Raw genomic sequence first — 16,475 nt, forward strand, 5'->3', positions numbered from 1 at the left:
CATGAGCTACATGCAAATTGAGGGGCCTTCTACAAAATCCCCGATCAGGACTCTACAAAAAGTGTCAAGTCATGGAAGACAAGGAAAAAAAAAAAAGACTTGTCAAAAACTGAAGAAGACAAGGGAGATGTGACAACTGAATACAACGTGGGATCCTGAACTGGATCCTGGAACAGAAAAAAGGACATCAATGGGAAAATGGGTGAAATCTGAGTCAAGTCTATAGTTGTTAATAGCACTGCACCCCTGGCAATGTCTTAGGTTTGATAGCTGTGCTACGGTTAGGCAAGATGTTAGCACTAGGAGAAGCTGGGTGGATGGGTATTCTCTGTACTGTTTTCCCAACTCTTCACTGAGTCTAAAATTATCTCAAAAGAAAAAGGTTTAAAAAAAAAAATCTATCCCCAACTAAAAAAAAAACAATCTATCCCCAGAGTAATTCCTCTGGGTCTCATCAAAGGGGATGGGATCATGTCCAGAAACTGTTAGCTCCGAAATCAATTATCAGACGGAGGAGCAGCTTTACACACACCAGATAGTGGCATTTCAATGAGGGAGTGGAGGTCCGCCATCGACACACCCTGAATTATTAGGGCCAATACGAGGACACCACTGACCTGTGAGGAAAGGCCCAAGACAGAGTATGTTCAGGGGGGGCAGCTGACGAGGGGAGGAAGTGCTTTAAAGAGGACCCTGCCTTCAAGGAACACTGAAAGGTGAAGGTAGCCTGGTCCAGTGCTTGGGTTCTTTTTTCTCTAGATAGAAGTATCTGTCAATATACTCTCCAGGCCAGCGGGCCATGGCTGCGGTCACAGAACACGGATTTCTGAACTCTGGTGCACCCTGCCTTGAACTGCCGAGCTCAGGAAATCTGCTTGGGAATCACAGCGGACACTCTGGGATGTTCCTTCCCCAAAGGAAACCTGTGTTTTAAGCCCTGAAGCAGCCGTCAGTCTGAGACCTCGCCCATCAACCTGCCCGAGCGCCTGCAGGACCACAGGCTACACCCGTCTGAGGGTGGGCATCCCTTCCCTGCCAAGCTCCCAAGTTACCTGTGATCCTGTTGGAAATGCTGAAGAGCCTGGAAGTCCTCTGCCGCTGCACAAACGGTTCCCGGTAATACCGATCCCCAAAGCACATGCCCAGTAGTTCCTTGCGAACCGTCTTGTTCCAGAGTCCATAGATCAGGGGGTGGCAGATGGCACTGGTAAAGGACAGCCAAGTGGCCCAGGTCTCCAGGGTTGGGGAGACATAGTTCTTCCCCCAGAGGGCCTCAGAGGTGATGACGACCATGTAGGGGCCCCAGGTGACCATGAAGGCACCAATGACCACCAGGATGGTGATGAGCGCTTTGCACTGGTTGGCCGAATAGACCACGCCCTGAAAGGCGTTCTTCCTACTGCCCGAGGAAGAGGTGGAGGTGCTGGAGTTCTTCCTCCCGTTCCTGTGCACGTCCTCCTCCACAAGGACCACGGTGCCACAGTGCACCTTGCGTGCCTTGACCCTGGCCACGCGGAAGATGAAGCCATAGCACACCAGCATGACCAGGAAGGGGAACAGGGCACACCAGATCTGCCAGAAGGCGGTATAGCCAGGCTCCCGGTGCCACGCGGCCACACACATCCACTTGAACTCGTCAAACTCCACCGATGACCAACCAAATAGAGGTGGCAGGCAGCCGACGAGGGAGTGAAGCCAGATGTAGGCAAGCGCCACCACGGCCCGGTTGCCTGTGATCTTCATGGGGTACACCATGGGGTACAGGACGGCATAGTAGCTAGAAGAAGAATGCAGGCAGGTGAGGGAGAGGAGTCAAAACAGAGAAGACACACCAGGAGGGGCACCCACTGCTCTCCCAGGTGGCGAGCTCTGCTGGATTTCTCTCATTCAACACTGCCACGGGCTGAATGCTTCTGAAAGCAGCACCTTCTCTCAACCCTCCCCGGACACGTCACAGACTGGCCATGTCACACAGCTCCGTGGAACTCTTCACCGGAGAACGGCTGGACACCAGGGACAGCACAGAGCTCAGGCGGCCCTGCTTCCAGAGCCCACTCGTATTTGGGGGTGTGGTGAGTCTTCAGGCATCTACAGGAGTTCTAAGGGATCATGCATCAAGCCAGATCACTCCTGTGTTTCTGACAGTAATCCTTTTAGATCCGTTTTCAGAGGGTCCTCAGAAACCAGAAGAACATCTAAGGATTATGGGGTACATTCGTTCAGGGAACGTTTACTGAAGGCCTGCCACATGCCAAGCCCTGTGCTGTGCACCGGAAATACAGGTAAAAAGATGCAGGGGGAGACGGACACACAAGCAGCGTATGAGGCCCTGGAGCGGAAAGGGCTGTATTTAACCCTCACAACACGTCTCCAGAGGGACTGGCATTATCATTATCCTCATCTTAGCAGCAGAGAAAGGATAAATAATCTGCTCTAGATAAGGAAGGGGAAGAGACAAGATAAAAACCCAGGCAACCTGACTCTACAGTCCCCAGCGCACATGCCAGCAATTCCCTGCAAACCGTCTCGTTCCGGAGTCCATAGACCAGGGCTGGTTCCTAACCCCTCAGCTCTGTGCAGAAGGAGAGAGGCCTGGAGAGCAACTGATTCGTAGTGACGGGGCCTCGGATCCAGGCTGCAGGGTCAGGGCGGGCTTCCTGGACCAGACGGCACACAAACTCAGGTCTTGAAAGGTCAGAGGCACTGGCCCAGGCACAGCTGAGGCAGGACGCCAGGCTTGGCGAGACGCAGAGATGTACCTGAGCACCGGCTCAACGAGGAAGCTGCCTGTAGCTCACCCAGGCAGGCGCGGGGCGATGGTGCGCGGGGAGAAGAGGAGCCAGGGGGCCGGCGCGAGCCCAGCCTTGCCAGCCAGCTGAGCTCTGACCCTTTAACTAGAGTGGGTGGGAGGATTTAGACCACGGGGTTGAAAGTAAACCACCAGCCTCCCCACCCGGACATTTCATCCAAAGGAAATGTTCTTTAATGATGGGGCTTCTGCATGAGGGCGACGTGTGGCGGGACAGGGATGGCCACACTGAGGACCTTCCTGAGTCACCCCTGGGCACTAGAGCTCAGGGACAGGGGCCATGGCCCGAATCACCACCTGCTGCCTGGGGCACACTCTCATGGAGGGGCTGTCCCCTCAGGCTATACCCTGTATGGAGGGCCTTCCAAATCAGAGGCAAGACGGCGACTGCTGGTCTCAAGCCTCGAGGCCCTACCAAGGTCTAGCCTGGAAGGAGTGTTTCTGAGTGTGGAGCCTGATGAGAGGAAACCACCGTGATTATGGTATGGATTACAGAACCCCTGCACAGAGCCTGGGGTAGAGCAATTCCTGTCTTATGCTGACATCTGGGTTTGCATCTTGCAAGGGCCGTGCGGCCCCGTGAAAGCAGCATGCCTTTGGAGTTGGCAATCCCTGGGTTCAGACGGCGACTCTGCTGTCCACTAGCTGTGTGACCTTGGGTAGCGGATCTAACCTCTCAGAGCTCCAGTTCCTTTACCAGGAAGATGGGAATCACAGAACCTCTGGCATAGATCTGCTCCGAGGACAGAATGGGCTAGAGTGGGGGGCAAGGGCTGGATGGGGCCTCCCTTTAGATGGCAGGGGGGACAGAGCTGGGACATTGTGCACTGACCTTTCCCCCTTCCTTCCTGAAGACAGAATCCCCATCTTGCTCCTGCAAAACTGCTGTGACCACAGGGGACACTGGGCCCTTCTAAGCACCAGGGGATGAATCAGGCCATGCTGGTGGTATCCCCTCCCTTGCCAGGTGACCAGCTGAGGCGCTGACCTGTGTGACATCATCTGGCAAATGAAATGTGAGGGGAGTTTGCTGGAGTGGGATTGGGGGCACTTCCAGGAAGGTTTTCTTCACTTTTAAAAAGAAACAAGGCAGATGTTTCTACTTTCCTCTGCCCATTTAAAACTCATGCAGGCCCTCTGACCTCAGGCAACACTTCAGGGGTGAGTGTACAGGTAGGTGTGGGAGGCCAGGCCTGGGGAATATGAGCCGTCCCGGCTCCTCTGACCAGCCACGTTCAATCAGTCATCAAAATCATTACGACAAATCAGCTGTCCTCTGCAATATATAGCCTTCTGGCTACTCTCAACACCGGTCAGTATTATTATTCAATGGCAAAACTTCTTTATTGTAACAAGTGGTATTTATATCACTCACTGTCTGAGGTTCTGGGCACCAGCAGTTCCTGTGGGATGTGACAGTGATTTCTCCCAACTGAGTCCGGAGGCCCATCGGGACGCCCGGGCACGGGGTTGGTGCTGGCTCCTGAGAGGTCAGTCTCCTACAATCAGAAGAGCCCCCCAGAGGCCAGAGTGCTGCCTGTATATATCCGCACCCTCCAGGGGTTGCTTTGGTTTTAGGGTTTTTTTGGCTAAATGTATATACATTGCAATGCTCAAATCTACACCTTTATCAAGATATAAACATGCCAACATCTGTCCACAAAAAGAATTTTTTTAATGGGTTTCATAGATTTGAAACTTCATTTTTTAAACTTAAGCCTCATTTAGGCCTAGTTGCAGGTTCAAAGGAAAATATAGAATAAAAGCAACTCCCTATTCCCTGCAGGTTAATACAGGCCAAAACGGAGGGGTTTTCCTTTGTTTTCCGTACTCTTAGCTGTCTTCTGAAGCTCTCGATCTTTTCTCCAACAACTCATTTTTAGACAGGAGCCCAAGCACCACCCTTGGTCCCCAAAGAGCTTTTTGTGATGTCACGTGTAACTTCAAAGTGGTAATGCCCGTAGGGGCTCCAATGCTTAGCTCTCCTGCCATGAGATCACCCACTTAGATAACGACCCCTGTTTTTAATAAGATGACTTCACCAAAAACATGAACAAAATCTAAGCCAACTACAGCTACCTTGGAGTGAACACGTTAACTTAACGTTGAAAAATCTCCTGGCTGTACTATAACTAACCATCCCATAGTGTTAGCTACTTTCATTTAAAATACTATTTTTAGGGGCTTCCCTGGTGGCCCAGTGGTTGAGAATCCGCCTGCCAACGCAGGGAACACGGGTTCGAGCCCTGGTCTGGGAAGATCCCACATGCCACGGAGTAACTGGGCCCGTGAGCCACAACTACTTGAGCCTGCGCGTCTGGAGCCTGTGCTCCGCAACAAGAGAGGCCGCGACAGTGAGAAGCCCATGCACCGCGATGAAGCGTGGCCCCCACTTGCCGCAACTGGAGAAAGCCCTCACACAGAAACGAAGACCCAACACAGCCAAATAAATACATAAATAAATTTATTAAAAAATAAAATAAAATACTATTTTTAGAGATGGAGTTTCATCCACGCTGGTGTGGAATGAAGACATTAGAAATGTCTTAACAGGACCTGAAGATAAGCCAGAGGTGACCATGTTGGACTTATTCACAGTGAAAATCTTCCCAGGTCGAATGATGTTCCCCACCTGGACCTGTTTCCACAAGGCTGCTTTAGGACACTGACATCTCGATGGTGAATTTCACTCCAGCCAGCTATTCTTTTCATGCTCTGCCTTTGCTCTCTCTTCACGGGGCTACAGGACGGACTCTTTTGGCTCATCTGCCAACCAGTTTGACAGATTTCTTTAGGTAGCGTTCTTAACTGGGGCCGTGTGGCAACGTCTGGAGACATTTGGGGTTGTCACAACCGGGAGGTGCTGCTGCCATTTAGTGAGTAGAGGCCAGGGATGCCGCTCAACATCCTACACAGGGCAGCTCATCACAACAAAGAATCATCCGGTTCAGGGCTTCCCTGGTGGCGCAGTGGTTGGGAATCTGCCTGCTAATGCAGGGGACACGGGTTCGAGCCCTGGTCTGGGAGGATCCCACATGCCGCGGAGCGACTGGGCCCGTGAGCCACAACTACTGAGCCTGTGCGTCTGGAGCCTGTGCTCCACAACAAGAGAGGCGGCGATAGTGAGAGGCCCGCGCACCGCGATAAAGAGTGGCCCCCGCTTGCCGCAACTAGAGAAAGCCCTCGCACAGAAACGAAGACCCAACACAGCCATAAATAAATTAATTAATTAATTAAAATACTTAAAAAAAAAAAAAGAATTATCCGGTTTAATAGGTCAGTCGTGCTGAGGTCAAGAAACTCTAAGCTAAAGGAACTGGTTGTCGGATTTGACTGACAATTGACTTTGCATATTGTGTAATGGTTAAGAGCACAGCCTTTAGCATCTCAGAAACTGGGCGAGTTACTTACCAGCCATGTGGACTTGGGCGAGTTTGCAAAATGAGGACTGATAGGGTCGTTGTGAGGATTAGCTGGGATAAACATTTGTTCACGGCATAGTGCAGTGCCCAGCAGGTGACTAGCACGTAACACATTCTAGTAGCGATCATGCCCACCCCCGCTTGTTTTCTTCGACTTTCTTAACGATGTTCCCATCTCTTTCTTCCACCCCCATTCTCTTATTCTTCTCTCCTCTCTCCTCACTTATCTTTTACTACTGCCTCCTCTTGCCTGTTTCCCTCCCTCTCACTCTCCACCTCTGTCTCTCTGTTTCTCCCTCTCTTTCCCATTCTCTCTCTCTCTCTCTCTCTCTCTCTCTCTCTCGCACACACACACACACACACGCACACACACACAGACACGCACACACACAGCTGCACCTTTAGGTTTCCAACATAGAAGGCAAATATGTAACCTTCAAAATCACTAACATCAAGTAAATTTAATTCCCTAAAATTAATGGGGACAGGGGGAAGGGGTGTTTGAAATCCTGGTCAGATGGTGATCATTTATACGCACATGATCAATTCGCTGGTCCAGTCAATTTGTATTTTTAGCCACACGAATGACCAATAATAAAAAAAATTAATCGCACCTGCCATGAAAATATTTGAAGACACCAAAATTTTACAGCAGTCTATATATTATAGTCAAAGATCTGGGCAAAGCACTGTGATGGCCAAATCCATCTTGCTACACTTGCAGGAGGAAATGATCTATTTTCCAGAGACAACCAGGCCTTGGTGACTTGTCATCGCAGGGAGAGGCAGAGCCCTTTCTCGACTCACGGCTCTGTCACTGGGTGACCCTGGCGCAGGCTGTGGGGTCTGGGGTGCCTGGATCAAATCTCTAGTGAGATGACCTGTGACGCCAATTTGTTCACGTGCGTCGCCTCTTCCATGGCCAGCTGTTTCCCCTGGTCTCCAGCTGTGTCCCACGCGCCATGCTTTTTCACCACGTCTGGCCTTGCTCCCTCCTCTGCGCTCTCACAGCACCTTGAACACACTGGCTCTACGTACACATCACGTGGTCCTAAAATTACCTGGCCACATGTCTATCCCCCCAACACCGTGAATTCCTCAGCGTGTCTGTTCATCTCCTTCAGCTGCGCATTCCCAGCACCAATCACCTTGCCAGGCATACGTGAGGTGCTCCATAACTGTTTATCAAATGAATAAACGGAGGCGGCTTCTTCATTCGGAAGGGCCCCTGCAATCCTATTCACTGTTAGGACTTAGCTCAAATGCCACCTTTTCCCCGGAGCGCTGCAGGTCCTGCCATCAGAAGCAGCCACGGGAGCTGTTCCAGCGCTTAATTCTGCTTTGTGTTCACATCAGCGCCCACGGGTCAGCCTCTGCCACGAAAACTGTGAACTCCTGGTGGGCAAGGGCTGCGTCCAGCTCACGCTGTATCCTACCATCCGAGGATGTAGCACAGGGCCTTTCACAGAGTAGACACCCAGCAAATATTCCCAGCGTGAAAGAGTAAGGCATCGAAAGAGGCAAATGCTCTCTCGTTTGATGCACTTTGATGGCATGATTTGAGAATCGGTCATGCCTGCTGGTGAGAACTCTCACTCTCGCTTGTCTAGACCTCAGATCCAAGTAAGCAGTATACAGCCTCCGAGAGCTGCCTCTCCTTACTGAGCCTCCACGTATACACAGCTCTGTGAGAGGCACCTAAAAACCGACCCCCCCGCTCTGCTCCTGAGCTGTTGGCCCCCACTCCACCTTCCGCAGGACCCAGGACGGGATATTCCAAAAGCAGTGATTTCCCATCCCATCCTACTGCCAACAGACTTCCAATTATGTTTGCAGTGCTTATTATCAGTCTTGATAGGATGTTGATGAATGGCTGCTGAAGTAATAACCTGCACAAGCTTCTGAAGGGGAGCCTGCCTTTTACACATCAAGAATCTTGAAAGTGTGTTTACGGTGACTGAAAACACAATTCCACAAACATACATCTTCCTCAAAGTGCTATATAAAATAGTAAGCTAACAGGGGACTGTAAAAATAAACTACAGTCCATCCAGAGGACGGAATACCATGTAACCATTAAAAATCATGTTCTCCAGGGATATCTGCAGGTGGGAAAAATGCTCACAATCACTTGTTAAGTGAAAAAGCAGGTCACAAAACCACATGTGCCTTGAGCCTATTTTCTAAATTTACTGCATGTGGCCAAAAATCCCTGGAGGCAAGTATACTAAAAAAAATGTAAACAGTGATTGCTTCTGATTGGTGGGATTATGGATAGTTCTTATTGTACTCTTTCTATTTTTGGTATTATTTTTGTTGTTGTTGGGGGGAAAGAAGATATTTGGAGAAGCCACCTGATTAGTTCTGACCAACGGCTTCCTTCACTCCAACCCCCCAACAGGTGCAGAGAGCCGAAAGGATTCTGGCCTTGGCCCTAGTGGAGGCCCGCACCTTGGGTGGACCATCCAGCCACCACTCATCGGCTCAAAAATGGACGATCCCAAGGGAGCCAGGGGACTTGTGTCACCCAGTGACGACAGCCCTGGGGAACCCCTCTGTGTTTTCCCTGACTCCCTCCCCAATTCTATAAATCACAGAGAATCTGAGTCTCCCCCATCTGCCCTTGTACAGTTGAACCCTTGCCTGGGATGAATGAAGTGACCATTGGCAAAATCCTAATAAAGAAGACGACTCCAGGGGTCGGAAACTCGCTGTCAAAGCCTGCAGGGCTTTCACAACTAAATCTGACAGCCTAACGCAGGAATCTGGAAGAACCTTCTAGATAGAGCTGAGGGGCGTCAGCAGTGCTACTCCTTGCTGTTAGAGCCAGCTATGCCACAAGAAGGGACAGCCCAGATGTTTTAAAGCACACACTGTCTCTCCCAGGTGCCACCACCTTTACTCCCTGAGTTGCCTTCCCTTCCCCTGCTCTCCTTCCATCCAGGTCTGAGCTGATGTTCAGGCCCGTGCACTGTGGAGGATAGAGAGTATTTCCTCTTTGGGCTGCCCCGGTCCAGCTCTGGCCCAACCCAAAGCAACAGAGAGCAGGCAGCACTTTGGGGAAGACCTGGATCTGATACCTCCTCTGCCACGTCACCTTCCTCAGCTTCTGTTTCTCATCTTTCAACTGAGAAGCAGAAGTTTCTAGAACTTTTTTTTCTAATTTGTTTTTCTCATTTTTTGGCCACGCTGCACAGAATGTGGCATCTTAGTTCCCCGACCAGGGATCGAACCCACATCCCCTGCAGTGGAAGCGCAGAGTCTTAACCACTGGACCACCAGGGAAGTCCCCAACTACATGCAAGCTAGACCAGATAAAATCAGAGGTGCTCTGGTTGAGGGGAGAGAAGAGGAGGCAGAACTCTGCTTTCTCACCCTCCCCAGCACAGACCCGACACCCTCCCGAGGAACTGAGGCAGCTTGGAAGGCACAGCCCACATGATCTCTCAGGTTCCCCCTTTGCCCACACTCCTAAACCCTTCGATTCTCTGAGTGCGATGCAAGCTTACCGGTCGACGGCGATGACCCCGAGGGTAAGCATGCTGGCCGAGCTGATGAGCAGGTAGAGGAGGGCCGAGAAGTTGCACCAGACCACACCGAAGATCCATTCCCTCCGAATGGAGCTGGTCGCCACGAAAGGCAGCACCAGCACGGACAGCAGGAAGTTGGACAGGGTCAGGCTGAAGACGAACTTGTTGCTGAGGGTGAGGAGGTAGGACTTCCTGTACAAGGTGACCACGATTACCAGGTTGCCCAGGCAGACGAAAACGGTGATGACGACAATGGCGATGAACTCGGTGACGACGCCGCCCCCTTGGCCACCGTCCTCGGTGAGGTTACTCAGCTCCTTCCTGTGGCTGAGGGAGGAGTTGAGGCTCATGGTCAGTGCGCCTCGGCGGGGGGTGGGCAGAGCATGCTGGACGACTGGAAAGACAAGACCCAGAGACAGGAGAGCAGTCATCAGTCCATAGCGTGTGCACTTTACAGAAGCGCTGCAGAGGCCCCAGGTCACCCAGCCGGTCGTCCCCATGCAAGCTCTACACAAGTGGCCAGCTTTCTACAACCGACTTTCTATGCGACTCACTGTGTCCCTGTGAACGATGCGTTCCCCCAATCTATTTATTTATTTAACTTTTGGCTGCGTTGGGTCTTCGTTGCTGCGTGCGGGGGCCTCTCTTGTTGCGGAGCATGGGCTCTAGGTGCACGGGCTTCAGTAGTTGTGGTACATGGGCTCAGTAGTTGTGGCCCGCGGGCTCCAGAGTGCAGGTTCAGTAGTTGTGGCGCACAGGCCTAGTTGCTCCGCGGCATGTGGGATCTTCCCAGACCAGGGCTCGAACCCGTGTCCCGTGCATTGGCAGGCGGATTCTTAACCACTGTGCCACCAGGGAAGTCCACTCCCGCCCCCCCCCCCGAGTCTAAACCACCTTATCCATTCTCCCCAGGACCAGTGGTTCAAAACCTTTAATGTACCTAAGAATCACCTGCAGTACCGGCTCAAAGAGCTGATTCTTGGGCTCCATCCCTAGAGACGTCTGGTCCCAGAGAACAGAGGGACAGCCTAGGAGTCTGCATTTTAGACAACCACAGTGCAGGTGATTCTGATTCAGTCCACCTGGTCTAGGCGGACTGCTGCTTTTGACTCCTGCAATGCAGGGGGGACCCTGATTTGGCAGCGTCAGTATCACCCGGCGCTTACTAGAGACGCAGAATCTCATGCCCGCCTCTGAACTGCTGAATCAGAACCTGCACGCTAATGCCGTCCCCAGGTGATTCATGTGCCCATTAAAGTTGGACAATAAGATTATCACAGGAATCATTCTGAGATCCCTAAGCAGGGTTTAAACAAGTACAGTTCATACTGAGACGTCACTACTGCTCTCATCAGCCACGGTAAGGGAGGGCAAGGAACCGACACTAATGATAAATGGGTAAGAGGAGGCACAGTTTGAGGTCTGTGCCCACAAACACCGTTCTCAACAAGGGGCAGTCCCTGCTCTTGGGACGCTGGCTCCGGATCTTGGTGAAAACTCAAGGTTGACACATTTTAACATTCAATCCTACAGATGAATGTTTCTCCAAAATTTTCATCTACTTGAATCAGCCAAAAAAATCCCACAGATCACTCTTGTTCCCAGAAAAGAGAATACACCGGAAAGGAAGGAAAGATTGCTTCCCCCGAGCCAGAAAGCAAGAACCCTGGTGTCTAGACCGCCTACACACAGCAGCAGAGCCTTCCCTACAGCGCCCGCCTGACCTGGCACCTCTGGTCCAGACACCTTTGGCCACAGGGAGCTGGCAGGTGAGGAAGGCAGTTCTTCCTCTTCCCAGCAGCCCTAAAGGCCAGTTAGAAAGTCTCCCTTTACCAACAGGTGCACTCGTAGGTCACAACCACAGATGCTGCGAGCTTGAGTAACATCAAATAATTCTAATCCCTCCTCCCCTTGACAGCCTTCAAATACTTCACGGATTACTTGCTTTCTTTTCTCCAGATTAAAACCCCCAGGTTCCTGATGTGACTTCTAGACTCTTTACTAACTCAGACTCCCTGCTTTGGACTTGCTCACGGATGTCAACGACCCTTTTGATTTGTGGACCCCAAAACTGAACGTACCATTCTGGACATGGTCTAGTAAGTACATAAAGGGGCAATTTTCTCCATGATCAGGATAATCTTCTGATACTATTCACTCTAGGAGTGCATTTTCTTTTGGCAACCATATTACCCTGCTGGACTTACATAAATGTGTGGTCAATTAAAACCCAAAGTTTATACACATTTGAGTTTCTGTGAAGGCAGATGTCCCCAGGCTTAAATTTATGGCATTATTGTTTTTAAGCCTAAATACAAAACGTTATATCTACTAAATTTTACTTTGTGCCTTTCGGCCCGTATTTCCAGGCTGCTAAAATATTCTGAATTTTGATTCAGTTATGCAATACGTTAGGTACTCTAGCTTTGTGCAGTAAATATACTTTAGAATTATGCCTTCTATGTCTGTGTCTTTGTAAGCTTATTTCTGGGTTTTGTTTTTATTTTTTGAGTTCTGAATTTTGTTCACTCTTATAAGTAAATTATTAACTGGTGTCTCAAAATAAAGTCCTACATAAGCATGTTATACTTAACTGCCTAAGTGATAACAGTGTGGTAAAGAAAACAAATTCTGAGTCGTTAGACAAATGACAAAATGGGAGAAAATATTTAAAACATATCACAGAAGGACTAATCATTCTAACTTAAAAATAAAGAGAGAAAAAGATAGAAAAATGAGTAAAAGACATTTTTAAAATTTGTAACTATATGAGATGACGGATGTTAACTAAATTTATAGTGGTAATCTTTTTGCAATATACACATAAGTCAAATCATCATGTTGTACATCTGAAATTATACAATGTTATGTGTCAATTATATCTCAATAAACTAGAAAAAAAAGAGTACACAGAAAAAAATATACCAATTGTACTTAAACACATGAAAAGATGCCCCATTTCTTCAAAATAAGAGGAATGCACTGTAAAACTACACTGAGGTACCATTTCTTTCCTTTCATGCCACTAAAGATTCAAAAGCTTGGCAACACTCACTGCCGGTGCGGCTGTGAGGAAGCAGGCATTCTCCAACACTCCACATGGGAACGCAAAATGTAACAGCCCTAGGGAGGGGGATGTGGCAATACCTAACCAAGCTACACAGGCACAGAGCCTTTGATCCAGCAATTCCATTTCTAGATATTTATCCTGAAGACATAAGTTCGTAATATTAAGTAACAGATGCCCACGGTTATTTTATTCATTGAGGCAGTAGTTGTTATAAAAAGAAAATATGTGAGAAAAAGGGGGAAATAAAAATACATTTGCCCATAAAATATACATAAATATATGCTTACTTATACAAAAAGAAAAATAGGAAAGATAACCAGAAACAAAGATACAGATGGAAGTGGACTTCTCTCAGTATGTTTTTACAGTTTTGCCTTTTGAACCAAGTAAATATTTTACATACTAAAAAAGTTAAATAAAAATGTATGGGGTTTCCCTGGTGGCGCAGTGGTTGAGAGTCTGCCTGCCAATGCAGGGGACACGGGTTCGAGCCCTGGTCTGGGAGGATCCCACATGCCACGGAGCGACCGGGCCCGTGAGCCACAGCTGCTGAGCCTGCGCGTTTGGAGCCTGTGCTCCGCAACAAGAGAGGCCGCGATAGTGAGAGGCCCCCGCTTGCCGCAACTGGAGAAAGCCCTCGCACAGAAACGAAGACCCAACACTGCCAAAAACAAACAAACAAACAAAAAAGAATATCTTTAAAAAAAAAATGGATGCAAAAAGTAGATATAAAATTGATTGTTGGGCTTCCCTGGTGGCGCAGTGGTTGAGAATCTGCCTGCCAATGCAGGGGACACGGGTTCGAGCCCTGGCCTGGGAGGATCCCACATGCCGCGGAGCGGCTGGGTCCGTGAGCCACAACCACTGAGCCTGCGCGTCTGGAGCCTATGCTCCGCAACAAGAGAGGCCGCGATAATGAGAGGCCCACGCACCGCGATGAAGAGTGGCCCCCGCTTCCCGCAACTAGAGAAAGCCCTTGCACAGAAACGAAGACCCAACACAGCCATAAATAAATAAATTTTTAAAAAAAATTGATTGCAAACTGAAAAAAAATAAGCCTAACTATATATTAGATTGATAACATAATCATATAGAGAAAAGAATTAAGTCAAGTAGCTTTTAAATATGATATTTTGACTGTAAACTCTTAATGGTACATATTGTAAAGACAAGAGAACAACTAAGTTTACTTAGTAGGTTAGATGTTGTTAATGGTGTTTTAAGTTTACAATTCTTTTGAGTGTACAGCAACTGAGTATACATGCTTATGTTGGGAAACACATTTCTAATCACGGGAGAAAGGAGATACGAATCATAGAATAGAGAAACGTGAGGATGAACCCTGGGGTGTTAGCTTGGTTACTGCAGGTATCAGTATGAACTCACTCTTCAAATATAAATATAAAAACAGGTTCAAGGAAATTTCCCAGAATGCAGTCAGAAAAATTAAGAAATTAAAAATATAATATAGAAGGCAAATGAGAGAATGAACAGAAAGTACTTTATAAAGTATAATTACTTTTCCCAAGCAAAGCATAGTGTTCCCCTAATATGTCTTGTAATCACCAGTATGCTCCTCTTTACCCCCACTGGACTGTTTGCTCCCTGGGAGTGAGGACGAACCATGCCTTTCATAAAAACACAGTACAGTTAAACATGGTTAAAACAGTATGTTTTATATTATGTGACTTTTACCACAATAAAAAAAAGAATGTAAAAAAAAAACCTACTTTTTGCCATGTGCAACAACATAGATGGACTTGGAGTCTATTACACTAAGTGAAGTAAGTCAGAGAAAGACAGATACTGTATGTTATCACTTATATGTGGAATCTAAAAATTAAAACAAATTAATGAATGTAATGAAAAAGAAGCCAACTCAGATATAGAGAACTAGTGGTTACCATGGGGATAGCGGAGGAGCAGGGCAATACAGGGCTAAGGAATTAAGAGGCACAAACTATTAGGTATAAAATTAGCTACAAGGATATATTGTACAACACGGGGAATATAGCCAATATTTTATAATAACTATAAATGGAGTACAACCTTTAAAACCATGAATCACTATCTTGTACACCTGTAACGTATATAATATTGTACAGCAATTATACATCAATAAAATAAACACAAATAAAAGAAAAAATTTTTAAATAAAGAAAAAAAGGCAAATGAGACAGTGAACAGGAAGTACTTTATAAGGTATAATTACTTTACCCAAGCAAAGCACAGTGTTTCTCACTTATTATGGGGATCATTTCTGGGAACATGGTGAACTCAGCTGATGGGAACATCTTTCCTACTCCAAATTCATAGAAATGCTGGGTTAAATATGACCCAAAATTAAAAAAAAAAAAAAAGCCAACCTTGAAAAAAGAAAGGGAAATCCATAGGTAACAGAAACGGAGAGAAAACTCAAAGCCAGAGTTGTAATCTCACAACTGTGGCCAAAAGGGTATTAGACCTAGTTCAAGACCCCTAGGGCTGAGGTTTTTTATGTGGGAGGATGACTTTGGGTTCCACAAGGCAGAGAACTGGAACCAATATCCTGCTTAAAGAGTGGGTTCTCGAAGGGCTGCCTCCTCCATGAAAAAGAATCAGAAAAACTCCTCTTACTGGCAAAAACAGTCATTTACCTGAAGCTCTGGGTGGAGCACTGAAGTTTTTTTTCCATGAGAAATCAAACATTGAGACGTGCCATGCTGATGAGGGTACCAAGCTTATAAATTCTGCGTGGTGCAGAAATCCAAGCTAATAAATTCATGCAAAAATTAATGCTGGCCAAAGTAAACACAAAGTGGCTCTGTAGTGAACTTCCACACTCACAAAACAAACATTTAATGAAAGTGAGTGCACAGCATTTGCCATGAGGGAGAATCCACAAAACAGAAACCAGGAGAATTAACATGCCCAGAACTTGAATTAATAGAAAAATATAAAAGAGACCATAATATAAATACAATTAAAAGCTTTAAAAGGAAAAGAGGTAGAAACCATAATGAAAGAATAAGACATCATGAAAAAAATAATAAGCAATTGTGAAAAAGAACCAAATAGAAATTCTAGAAATTGAAATTTTAGCTAACAAAATGTAAAACTCAATGGGTATGCAGAACAGCAGATTTAGCTAAAGACAAAGATGGTGAACTGGAAAACAGCTCTGAGGAAGTTACCCAGAATGCAGCAAAAAAAAGATTAAGAAAATGAAAATATGAAATAAAAGTCAAGATACATGAAGAGCAGGTTAAGAAGATTCAACATATGTTCAAAAGAAGTAGCATCAGGAGTGATTCGAGAGAAAGGGTAGCAGATACTGTTGGGTGCCTACCCAGCAACCAGTGTCAGGTTTTTTTCCCTTACTGGCAGACCTCTGACTTTGTTTTGGTGTCCAATCCTCCTCCAGTGACTCAGAGAAGGTTGATCGGATCCCTGGTTCTCAGAGTCTTGAGTGGGCTAAACAAATCATTGTGTTGTCTCTCTCCTTGCAATTCTGGCATATTAGTCAGGAGGAGAAGTCAGTGGATTTCTGGGAAAAGCTGCTTTGACCTCACAAAGGCACTAGAAGAAAAATCTTTTCCTAATGGCCAAGAGAGCACAGAGCTGTGGCAGCCCCCTTGGGATCATTAGAGGTGCTAGGCCAACAT

The 16,475-nt window shown here is 47.5% G+C and overlaps 1 protein-coding gene across 2 annotated transcripts in view; it reads right to left on the bottom strand.

The window, feature by feature from the left end:
• GPR161 (G protein-coupled receptor 161) overlaps nt 1–16,475 on the bottom strand; it is a 47,296-nt gene that overhangs the window by 10,746 nt on the left and 20,075 nt on the right. For both annotated transcript variants that reach the window (XM_036852967.1, XM_036852976.1), the window contains exons 2-3: nt 9,741–10,155; nt 1,053–1,777 (exon numbers count right to left, since the gene is read on the bottom strand). In XM_036852967.1, the coding sequence (XP_036708862.1) occupies nt 1,053–1,777; nt 9,741–10,111 (1,096 nt within the window). In that variant the 5' untranslated portion in view covers nt 10,112–10,155. The remainder of the gene's footprint in view (nt 1–1,052; nt 1,778–9,740; nt 10,156–16,475) is intronic.

Source organism: Balaenoptera musculus, chromosome 1, assembly GCF_009873245.2.
Source record: "Balaenoptera musculus isolate JJ_BM4_2016_0621 chromosome 1, mBalMus1.pri.v3, whole genome shotgun sequence".
In the NCBI taxonomy this organism is placed as follows: domain Eukaryota; kingdom Metazoa; phylum Chordata; class Mammalia; order Artiodactyla; family Balaenopteridae; genus Balaenoptera; species Balaenoptera musculus.